We start from the raw sequence: 12,574 nt of genomic DNA, 5'->3' as shown, positions 1-12,574 counted from the left end.
GCCTTAGCGCATTAAACGCCTAAAAATTTGACATAGCCTTCGAGCAGGCAGTGGTCACAGTGGTCCCTTCCCCACATTGCAGGGCCTGGTGCGAGGTTCAACTGGGAGCCCCCTGTCAGCACGCGAGCTCATCTGGTCCCGGCACCCGTCCACCGTGGTGGACGTGGCGCAGGGGCGCGTCTGGCAATGCCCCCTACACGTCGGATACCAGGGGCCACTCACCCGCAAGTGAGTGGGGCAACCTCTCTATAACCTGAAGTCTGAGGGCTGGACAAAGGCTTGAGTGCTCCACTCTAACAGTCAAAAGTGCCCTCTGAAGCAGATGCCGACTTCGTGAGGGTCTAATACCCCTGTCACATGGCAAATCTAATGCCATTCAAAGTGAATGACATTAGCTGTTAACGACATTCAGTTTGGCGTGCGGGTCTACATGGCAAAACAAATGTCATTTTATAGGGATAGCGGTGACGATTAGCAAGCTCGCAAAACCACAAAATTATATTTCAAGTGCATCTAGAATGTTTTCATACATAATATTTTTTGAAAACATAACAAAGGATTATTTTCTAAAAGTAAAAGTAAGAAAAATCACCAGTTCAGGTGACATCAGTAGACATCACAAGCTGAGACAAGTCCACAAAAAATTGGTATTATGGTAGCACACGCATCGGGGTTGAGATTTTCTTTTTTGTTAGTACTTGTTTGTGTTTCTTTATTTGAAAAGCAACATGAAGGGGAAAAAATAAGTTTACTAGCAGTTGTTAGAAACAGTATTCTTTGGTTTATTACTGAAATTTCTTCTCTAGTGACACGCCACTGCTGTCGAGGCTACTCATTTTGCTGCTGAATGAGCTCCCAAACCTCTCTTAGCCGCTAAATGCCATTCACCTCGAATGTCATTCGGTATTCTCATGTAGCGCCGAATTAATAACATTTAGAGCGAATGACATTTGCTCTAAATGACATTAGATCTACCGTGTGACAAGGGTATAAATGTCTCGCCCTTTGGGACTCCCCTAATTGCTCTCGGCTGTCTGTAGTTTTCATGCCTCATGTGGGGTTGCGCACCCTTTGGCATCATTCACACAGCCGTTTTTCTTCCCATTCCGCCACCGTCACTGTCTTTCGTTATGGGCGACAGTTTTTTAAGCGATTTCTCCTCGAAAACAATGCGCCGGCGACGGGGGCTCAAGCTCGACGTTTCTGTTCCGTCAACACGATGGAACCGCACCCCATGAAGAACCAGCCAATCAGAAAACTGGAATCTTTCACTTCATTCAGCCCACGGTTGGCAACGTGAAAACCCTTACCACGACCCCCACAACTGGCCTGCATATCCGAACAAAAAACATGATCGTTAGTTTCGTGTTGCTTTCGTGAAGGCCGCCGCTTTGAAGCAGTCGCACATTCACTCACAATTAGGTGCTTCTGAAAGTGTGTGCAGTTTCCCGTGGCATCTGGACGGTGGCTGACTACTTTTCAAATTAGGCACACTCAGTTATGGGCAGAATTGATCATTAGGAAAACGGCATTGTACTAAGATGGGGAGCTTCTTAGGCTCTCCCGTCATTTCCTGCATGATGACTACCGCGTTCCGTCTTCGTCATGGTTTTTCGATGTGACGGTGCCGTGACGGCAACGACTGTGTGAATGATGCCTTGGACGCGCTCACAACAGATTTGCTAAAGCTGCAACTACAGCACACTAGAGCAATATTTGAAGTATATCAAGGTGCTTGTTTCATCCACTGTAAGGAGAAACCCCGGTTTTGAAGCCATATCTGTCATTTTATAATTTATGTGCAGGAAAATTCTCGCATTGTGGGTTTTTCAACAGGATAAGTGGGCCTTTTCGATTAACAGTCTTGGATTCGCTGCGGACTGCCCAAGGAGAAATCTAACACTCCTTTTTACACATACGCATATTCCTATGGCATGGAGCACCTTTGGACTAGCCACGGACTATTCGTGGTAGACAGTCTGTGTAATTCAAAGAGGTGAAGTATTTGTCTGTTGCACATGAGCGTGAACTAAGATTTGTCAAATATGACATGAAAAAAAAAAAAAGAAAGAAAGAAAGAAATTGGCGCAGCTTGTAGTACTATACTCGGTGACAACTTAAGAACGGCACCGGAAGTTGCCGCTGTGCCTTATCACCGTAGCCGGATGTTTCTCCGCGCGGCGCAAGTAGGGCGTTACTGGGAATATTTTGAACATGGCGTGAGCCGCTCCCGTGATTTTTTGGGCTTAATATGCTTATAAACGACTCCAGTGACGTCAAACAAACTGCGTGAGACAAGGCAGACGATATCACGCATTCATAGCAAACCCCTTTCAAAACGCGCGCGCACTGACGTCACGAGTCCGGCGCTTTGGCGGAGTGATAAACTACATGAGGTGGTGCCGTTCTTGAGTTGCAACCGAGTATAGTGGTGCATGGCTGGAGAAACAGCAGAGCTGGCGGCCCCTCTCACTTCGTCGGAGACCTGGCTGTTGCACCTCACACGGATTTTCAAATTTGCCGCTTAAATTTCTCCATGACTGGAAGGCCCGGATCACTTTGTCCGCTACCTTTCACATCTCTCCCAAAGAGGACCGCGTTGGCACGCACCAGAACCAGTGGCTACCGTCTTTGCGAACTCAGCATCTGTAGCCCGAACTGCTCAGTGCTGCCCACTTGAGGTGCGAACACACATGAACTGGCAAGGAGAACAGCACGCGAGGGGTCTTGTCACAAATCCTGGGCAGAGTGTTCTTGAAGGTCAAGCGATGCTGGTGCATGTGATGACATGAGGCTGGGCTCCGCCGACGCAGCTCGGCAAAGGTTGACCATGCCTGGAGGAGTTGTTTTTTCTGGTATTTATTTTGCAAATGCCAACGGGCCAAGCTCAACGTTAAAACAGCTAAAGAAAACATCGCAACAGGTGGATTTGTGAACAAGCACACTTGGTGAATGGTGACCAGAGTTCTTGAGTATGCACCGGTTGGGTGCATATGCACAATCTGGGCGGCACGAGCATCTCTGCTTCGTTGAAGCTGAGGGACAGGTGCATTGGAGCGGCACTTAACTGAACTATGCTTTTCTTAACATTTGCTTAAGACGACCTAATAAACTAAGGCTTGCTTTCCCAATTAGCAGACACTAAACAGGGCAACATTTGCGTATGTTGTCGCGGTTTTTCTTTTGACAGCACTGGAGTAGCACTTCCAACTTTCTGCCGACCGATGGCAGGCTGGTCAACTTGACCCGCCTTTCTTAAAGGAGCCATGAAGACAAAATACAAGTTGGGTTTATTAGAAAGACTGCTTAGTCCAGATAACAATGATACCAATATCATCGCAATCTTCGAACAAATAACGGAGATATTAAAGATAACGTGTGAAGCAGTCGCGACCCCCTAGCCAATTTCCCACAACTTTTCTATGATGTCACGGAACCTTGTTTGTGCGATTGGCGGCCGCCTAACTGACCTGTCGCGACGACAATGACTGGACGTCTGTAATGGGGCCTCTAGTTGCATTTGACCGCATCAATTTAATGCTAATGTGCAGTTAACGCACTAAAAATTATGTTTTATTGTTGGCCCGTGTGACGTCATTCTTGCTCATAACACGTCACTGTGGCGCAAAATTTGAAAGTTTTTAAATACCTCTTACTTTTTTTCCGTTAAAAAAACATTTTTTGGGGTTGTAATGGAGCTGAGTGAGATACTGAATCCTAGTTCTTTCAAATTAAACGTTGTATTTTCTCTTCATGGCTCCTTTAAGCCCATTTGCCTCGAGTGCAGGGGGCCCAACAGCGGACTGGTTTGCAACCGGTGCATATCGAGTACAGCTCTGAATGGAAACAACAAGCTGTGGCTGATAATTTCCGAGCATCGGTAAACTTTCCTGTTGACACGTAAGCTTCCCCCGTCTGTATGTATGCGTGCAGGCTGAAGGCGGCACGGACCCCTTCGGCCGAGTCGCAGGTGTCGCAGTGCGTGCAGCAGCTGGGCCGCACCAGCAGCACGGCCGCGGCCGAGCACCTGCTGGTCGCCTTCCAGCGACACGTGCGCGTCAAGGCGGCCGCCCTCATCCAGTGCGCTGCCCGATCCAGGTGAGAAGCGTGCAGAGGCTCCCACCCACCGCGGTGGCTCAAGGCGTCGTGCTGCTGAACATGAGGTCGCGGGTTCGATTCCCGGCCACGGCGGTCGCTTTTCTGATGGAGGCGAAAAGCAGAAACGCCCGTGTGTGCGAGATTTCAGCGCACGTTAAAGGTCCCCGGGTGGTCAAAATTAATCCGGAGCCTTCCTACACTACACTGCGCCTCGTAGCCCAGGCGTAACTTTGGTGCATGAACCCTGTAACGCCCAACATATCGGATACGCCGTCTTTCGGATTTTTTTACTCGCACCTGGGCCTTCCGACCGTCAAGAAATGCCCACTGTATCATTTCTGATACCTCCTAACCGTTTTTCAAAAAGCTATATCTCGATAACTGGCCGCATGGGGTTCCAAATACAGTTCGAAAGACGTATTCCTCCATCGTAACCTTGCCCGGTGGGTCTACACTTACTTTCAATGGGTGTATGGTGCACTTTCTCACGGGGTATATGATACATTATATACACTCAAACTGCGTTATAACGCAACGGGATATAACGAAATAATGGATGTAACGAAGTAAATGAAATTTCCCTTGCAATCTCCACAGAGAACCAAGCATTTGAAACCTCGTTGTAATGGAGTAAAATTGACCTGTCAATGGATATAACAAACTAATATTAATACCCCTCCAGCAAAAGAAGCCCGACCAGGGTGCATGAAGTATTTTAGGGAATTCGACACTCGTTCGGTGCGGCTGTTTTAAAATTTCTGTGTCGACATCGCGGCCAAGCGACGGCGCTATTGTCGCTGATGTCACCGGACAAAGCGACGTGAGTGAGGATGAAGACGGCGCGGTCTCCCATGCACACACGTTCCACGTGCTAACGTTGTCGGAGGAGGCGCTCGATACGCTTGACTTCCTACGTCATTTCTCCGGCACCCATAGCGACGGCAGAAAGGGCATCAGCGCGGTGGCCACTGCTGAAAAGGAGGTCTTTCACTTGAGATGTCCGAAACAAAGGAGCATCGCATGCTTTTTACCAGCTATGTCTAGCGGACAATAAAATAGGAAGTGTGCGCATTGAGCAAGCAAAATATTTCTGTTCGGTTCGATTTCCGTCGCATGCGTGGTCGTGTAGTGGAACAAAGGGCCGCAATGCGGTTTCCTTCTTTGCATGCTTATCGTTGTGCACCTATTGGGCATACGTTGCACTAAACTGTTATAGTTGATATAACGAAATTAATTATGAGTACTCTTCAACTTCATTATAACGAAGTTTGAGTGTACCTACTTTATGTGTAGGTATACATATACCTACATGTAAATGGGTATATGCTACATTATATACCTAGAATATATATAGGCGTATAGTATATACAGTCTACGCTCGTTACAGCGGATCCGGCAACAACAGACTTTCGGTTACAACAGACCATTTCTGTTGGTTTGTCTGGTACCCATGCATTTTAAATGGAGTCCACTCCGCTCACAACGGACCCGGCTAGAGCAGACTATCGGCTACAACAGACTAAATTTTAGGCAAAAATTGTTTCGACTGAATGTTTATAGCGGACTTCCGCGGGGCCGGCGCCCGGTGTGCTTTTTCGTTTATTTTGGCAAGAAAAATATTATGTCTGGCAACATTGCTGGCAGCCGGGTCGTTGGCGCAGCCAAGCCAAGCCAGTGGCTTTTTTTTTGTGCGACCAGCGGCATGAGCGGCAGGGTAGCTGATTTCACTGTCGGATAAATTAAGCGTAAATAACGCTGTTGAACACGAGGAAAAACAGGCTGACATCGCCAGAAGTACCGGCCTGTCTAAGCACAGTGTCCGCTGTACCGTCAAGAACAAGGCCGCTGCCGATAAACGCGACTCCGGTGAGATTGAAAACAGGGCAATCGAATACTCGAAGTGGTGCACTCGGAGGCGAGACTGCCCTCGTCAGTTTTTTTATGTAATAAAAAACTCGGGTTCAGTGAAGTTCGGCTTTTATTATTCCCACGCATGCATCGTTCCCGTTCCGTTCGGCGAAAAAGGTAAGAAATGCCTCAAGTAGGGGTTGTTCCCCATCCATTGTGTGCAATCTGCCGGTAACCGTGCGCAGTCCAACTGGTCTAACTTTCGATTTTACAGCTGACCGTCATCAGATTATTTCATTACATCTGTTTCAATGACCAGAATAAAATCGCTAAAAATGTGGAATCTGCCTTGAGGGAACGTCAGGCAGCGATCCGATTTGTTTGACGAACGGTTTCGGGAAAACCTGCCTCGTCGTGAGGGGATTTAAAAGAGCCTAGCTAATGCTGATGGGCACGACTGATGTTTTATAGCTGGTTTATAATTGCGCCTAGTTATATTCTTGCGTTATTTGCTCAGCTCATCTTGCGTCTTTACACGCTTGACCACATGCGCTAGGCCTTTTCGAAGTGCCGGTGCTAAGTTTTGGAAACGGTGTTTACGCGATTCTTTGCCCTCGCGCGAACACTGTGCAGAGGTGCTGCAGGCGTGTAGAAAGAACAAAGTGTATGTACTATGCATGCAATATCGGTCAAAGTACCCACTGTAGGGCTCATAGCCCCCCTCCCCCCCCCCCCCCCCCCGTCGGATACTGCATACGTCGGCTACAGCGGACGTTTTTTTCCGGATTCAGAGGGTCCGTTGTAACGGGCGTAGACTGTACTTCCTTTTTATGCATTTATGATGCATTCTGTAATTTTATAATCCTAAGAGAAAAAAAAAATTTTCTGTGTGTTTATTTTTTGACTCACAAACTGTAGTGTAATAAAGCATTTGAATTTTTATTTATTGTTTTCATTGTTTTGGCATTGCATGGTTTAACACCCACAATTGAAGCAATCATGAAAAAGACTCCTTGAGGCTCCCGTTTTCTTTACCAATGGAGATGAGGTATTGAATCTAATGTGTGTACAATGTGGTCCAAGTAGTGGCACACCTCAGGTACAGCTTTGTCACTTCAGTCCCCCCACTGCAAATTCTTTGGGACCTGGGAGAAGAAGTCAGCAATTCCTCGCTCATGCAAGCAGTGGTGTGCGAAGATGGCGGTCGCTTCGCATCTGAGCGCTTCAATCCGATCCATGTGCCACGGACCACATAGGTTGTAACGTGATTCAGTACACAAACGATCCTAGAAGCTCCTCAATTTGGCTGTGGTGATTCGTTGCAGCATTGACAGATGAGGTGAACCTGTTTGCACCCCCCCTTCCCATTTCGCTGCTGAATGGTTGGACATTGAGTGGCAGGGGAATGGCGGAGGCCTCGTGTGGAAGCAGACAAAGTTTGCCGGCCCAACACTGGTTCGGGGAGGTTGTGTCAAAGGGATTTACTTTATGCCTCACGGCTTGAAAGGAATGGACATTTAATGAAATACCTGCAGCTTCTTCAGAGAATTCAAACTGCCTACTTGGATGCAGGAAACAACACTGCAAAGTATTCACGAAAGAAAATATAACGCATACATCACATAAGCCATAAAAAAGTCATCAGGAGAAAAGGCTACTTAATAAGCGGTGGGTATCTAACCAGGTATCGCTCAGTGTCACTTCAAAACATATTCTGAATGGTAGTTCGACTTCATCACTCTTAGTCATCCAGGAAATTAGTACAGTGTATGTGTGTGTAGCATGTACCCACCTGTTTCGCATATGCATCGTCAAAACCAGCATAACAAAAACTTATGAGCTGCTTTACATACAACTGCTAAAACCAGCGTCATCATTCCAAGTGCGTCGCACCAACAAATGCTTTATTTCAAGATTCTTTTACCGAAACCTTCAAACACTGCTTTCCTATGTGCTTAGGGTTGCAGGACAGCCATGATGCAGGTTTGCGTATGTTCATATATGGCTAACGCTGTATGCGCACGCAGGCAATTTTTATACGGGACCCTTGTAAGCCTTATAGCGGTTTTACCTGTATACAATGCATCTAACTCATATACGGGACCCGTAAATTCCTGATACGGTGCAGACAACACGCAACAAGCGAGCAATGGGCCGTGCTTGCTTATAAGCCCAGCACTGCATGAAACACTCTAGGCTGGAGCTGTGATTTGCCGTACTTCAATTGCGGTTAGATATAGCTGCTTCCTGTTTATATTACGTTTCTGTGAGAAAATGTCATGTGAGATTAAGGGAACAAAACACGCGACACTTTTTTCAATAGAGGTATTGCCATGCATAGTGGACGGAGAACTTGTTATCTAGAGACCAGGTAGAATGTATTTCTCATGAAATTTCATCAGTGGCTTCCAAAATTTGGCTCGTACTAGTTGTGGTGCGTTGAGTGGAAACCAAGGGTTTCCCCAGGAATCAGATTAACTCTTTCGTTACGGCGGAAAAACGGCCGATTTTAAGTGCTTCCACAAAACGTTTTTTTTTCTCTTGAGCTACTGGACACACGTAGCCTTGCTATGCATTAAATTGTAGCTTATAGATTGCTCTTCCAAACACAGGGCAGCAGTTTTGTTAAAGGTACAATTACTTGCAGTTTATTCGTCAAGTAATCAGAAAAAAGCCCCCAAGAAAAGTATACGAAAAACACAAATCGGCACTTTTACCGAGACTAAAAATTATTTCAGGTATTTTAAGATATACAAATTGTTCCTACGTTCCTTGGCTATGATTCAATATGTAAATCAACAGTGTACACCAAGTTTTGGATTTTTGAGGGCCCGTCAACCTAGTGTAACTGACGGCTGTGCCACGCCGCGAGGGCACTCAAGGGTGACTGAGTTGCTGTAAAATGTGCATCCAAGTACCGTACTTACCTGATTCTTACGCGCACTTTTTTTCCGGAAAAATAGGTCGAAAAATCGCAGGTGCGTTAGAATCGGATACGAAACCGAAACAGCGGAAATTTCGTCCCACCCATCGCCATCGCCATGTCAAGATGGCGCTAAAGTTTTTAGCAACGATTTTTCAGACGCAGGAAGCATAGGCGCCTAGGCTTTTCTATCGGCGTTCACACAAATTGCAAATCGTTCCACTTGCGCGCTTGATAGCGGCAATGGCAGCAGCGGCTCTCACGCGTTCAAAACGAGCGGTCGGCTGAAGCATCCGCCTCTGGAGAAGCTCGCAGGATGGGCGTGTGAGGCGTGGGCCACGATCCCATCGACCATGGTTGAACGTTAGTTCAGAAGTGTGCATCGCGAATGTGCTTGACGGCACTGAGGACGAGATGTTGTGGTCAGCGGAGAGCGATGAGGAGTGAGATGAGTAAGATTACTTCGGGAAATAAATCACCCGTTTCTCTCGCATTCGTTTTTCTTGCTCACACAGTTCCGTGCGCGTTACAATCGGAGGTGCAAGTTTTTTCGGTTTTTTGTAAGGAAAATCGGGTGCGCGTTAGAATCTGGTAATTACGGTATACTCTTTTGTGTCCTTGCACAAAATCCTTATGAGTTCGGTGGTAAAAAACAAGAAAAAAATCGAGCACTCTCGACAAGCGTCCCACCTGATCCCTGCAGCGCTAATCTGACACGAGCGCTAGGTTATCTTGAAGGTGATAGCGCGATACGGCGCGGTGCATTTGGCAAAATATCCCAGCCGTACGTTCTCGAGATCCTAAACACAAAATCAAAACCGCAGTCGTCAGATAAGAAGCACGTTTTGTTTATAAATACAGCGCCGAGTCAACGAAATTACCTGCCAGCGCTTGTTGAAGTGCGAGGCACCTCAACCGGAGCTTCGTCGTCCTAACTGAAATCTGAAGATCCCACACTGCTGCTGGCATCAGAAAAATCGACAGCAGGAGCTGCCGAAGTGCTTCCTACAGCAGTCCGACTGTGCGGAGCGCGGCGCGAACCCGACGCCATTCCTCTACCGTCGGTTCAAATTTCTCTTGCTCACCGCCACCACATGAGACACATAAACAAACGAAACCGAGATTGAAAGAGAAGTTGCCAATGAACACACCAGATGGCGATAGTTGTCTGTGGAGCGCGGATTTCACATTTTGCGGGAGACTTAAAATCATCGGACGCCGGCTTCCAATTGCCTATGGCGCCGTCGTGAAAGAGTTAAGGGGGGGTGGGGAGGGGTAGTGGTAGGGTAGGTGGGAGACTAGATAAACTACCTATACAAGCTGTTTATATTTTAGTTCACTAGTTAAATAATGGACGTCTATGAACCAAATGCTCATCCCCGTGGCGTATGTTTCCCGTTTTCTCTATACACACCTGGGAAACGGTGTTTTTTATTTAATTTGAAAAAAAACACCTATTTTTTAGAAATTCACTTTTTCCTGAAAAAGATCAGTATTCAGTTTTTTATTTCTGAACATTTTTCAACGTATATGAACATTTTCAAACTTGTTGCCAGGGCCAATGACGAGATTAAAGTTTTCGAAACAATGTTTAGGGAGCACGCGAATAATGCAGCACTTATAAAGCAGGCACCGATTGTCTTTTGACGCTCACAATTTATTAAAACGCCAGGATTAGCTTCCGTAGGCCTTCGCTGCGGAATTTAATTTTTTTATAAAATTTGCTTTAGATTGTATCTTTTGTTTCCAATACCGATTAGCGTTGTTTGTATTAAAAACATTCTCCGTTTATAGTTTTGTGCCTCAAACCACATCCCTCCCTTTTTCTTTCCACCTGACGTCCACTGCAACTAAAGCTTCCTATGAAGCTTCATATTTTCAGAGAAATTTTGTCCCTACGTATTTGGATCTTTGGTCCGTTAAATTAAAGTACACAGGTGCATATTTTTCCCTTCTGTCTCACTTTGGTAACGCGGTATTTCACTCCTTTATTGGGGCTTGACACAAACTGCGCAGACATTTAATACAAGAATTGACATGAGTAAAAATTTACAGATTCAAGGTGGGTGTCCAGAAAAACTAGGGAGGTCTACACACCCCCCTACGGGAGGTGCAGGAAATCACTGGTGGGGGCCTAACCATAATTACGATAAAAAAACAATGCACAAATACAAAAACAGACCCTTTAAAATACAAGACCAGACATGCTGTTCCAGAAGGCCAGAGTTCGAATAAAATTCAGGCACATAAGTAGACAGTAAAGCACAAGGTGTGTGTGTGTGTGTGTGTGTGCGCGAACGTGCATTTTTTTTACTTTTCTGTAGAGAGCTTTAGGGACAATGTAGAACATTTTGTTCTACTATGTACTTGCTTGCCTGAGCTTCACTCAAACATGCTTTTGTACAACATGGTCAGTTTGTCATCCCTGGATTCTTCTTTTCTGTGTGTAGCTCTAATCATTGAACTCAGGGCTGCGAAATTGGACATCAGAAAGGAAAATCTCTACGATAATTCCCAGGGCAGTGCTTTGCTTTTTGAGGCTAGAGCAGGTTGCTTGCGAACTAAGAGCTCTGTGGGAAGTATTCACAAAATGATGGGGCATGGATTGTGGTCTGCGGAAAAGAAACATAAACTATGCGGCACATAGTGCTAGAACGCGAAGGTATCCACCCACATCTACATGAGGCAATTAAGCTTCGCGTGCAACCAAATGCTGCCAGCAGTCTGTTAATTTTTGTTTTCGTGCCAAAGCATAAGGAAAAAAATCGCGTCAGCCGCAAAATGAAAGAAAAATCTCCAGTGGCTGCGAACGCGCGGGTATGCGCCTGCCTTAAACGTTCCCATTGGCTGGGACGATGTAGCAACGACGTCATCGTTAGTGAGGGACCAGACATACTTTTGGTGCTTTTGGCGGCAATGCGCCGGCCTCACATTAGGCAACGACCTCGCGCTGGATTTTGACGAAGAACGCGTTAGCTAAACAATAATAAAACCCGAATCTCAATTTATACAACCAAATATGCGCGGTCAAATCAAATCACAAACGAATCTCGCGAAAACCGCGCAGCACATACGCAGACGTTCTCCGCAGTTTTTGTCATTAAGCGAACGCGGCTGGCGCCTTTTTTCCGCCTTGTCCCGAACAACTTCTATGAGCGCCGCGGGGAAGAAAAGAATGCATGACTTGGCGCCAACTTCCTCGGCGTGTTTCCTCTTTCGCTCTCGGCCGGTGAACGAACGTCGGCGGAAACAAACGCGGTCGGCCCCAATGGTGACGCGTGCCACACACGGGTTCACGCATTCGAGCCATTGACGTCGCCAGAAGGTCGTCTGCGGTTTGCACTGCGATGCACTACCGGCAACGTTGCAGCAAGGACTGCAACATTTGCGCCGGCGTCCGCCTCTTTATTGGCCGAAGGCCAAGTTGGCGAAGGCTAACCTTGAGACTTTCTATCGCGACCTTGCCGTATCTTTTATTTTTCACCCCTCATTACACTTTCGCTTCGGCGCTGTGTTAACCACGTCGCAGGCGGGCCCTGTCTGCTAAGTACCTACAGTCGGTGCTGGCGGTCCCGTACCTCTCGGACTTTTTGGTGATCCTGGCCGAAGCCGAGAAACTCCGGCCCGGCTTGTCCCGCTACGTCCTGCCTCCGGCCTGACCCCTCGACCACGGTTGAATAAAGGAATCTCCGACCACGATCGGTC

General features: G+C 46.8%; 1 protein-coding gene across 1 annotated transcript in view; it reads left to right on the top strand.

The window, feature by feature from the left end:
* LOC144162313 (uncharacterized) overlaps positions 1-12,566 on the top strand; it is a 36,193-nt gene extending 23,627 nt beyond the window's left edge. Inside the window, exons 7-9 of the mRNA XM_077692792.1 lie at positions 83-228; positions 3,934-4,098; positions 12,399-12,566. Coding sequence (XP_077548918.1) covers positions 83-228; positions 3,934-4,098; positions 12,399-12,528 — 441 coding nt within the window. The 3' untranslated portion in view covers positions 12,529-12,566. The remainder of the gene's footprint in view (positions 1-82; positions 229-3,933; positions 4,099-12,398) is intronic.
* The last annotated feature ends 8 nt before the right edge of the window (positions 12,567-12,574 follow it).

Source organism: Haemaphysalis longicornis, unplaced genomic scaffold, assembly GCF_048455015.1.
Source record: "Haemaphysalis longicornis isolate Haplotype H1 unplaced genomic scaffold, Haemaphysalis longicornis Haplotype H1 scaffold_12, whole genome shotgun sequence".
Taxonomy (NCBI): domain Eukaryota; kingdom Metazoa; phylum Arthropoda; class Arachnida; order Ixodida; family Ixodidae; genus Haemaphysalis; species Haemaphysalis longicornis.
The sequence above is the reverse complement of the archived record's forward strand: the minus strand, read 5'-3'. Positions and strand labels throughout refer to the sequence as shown.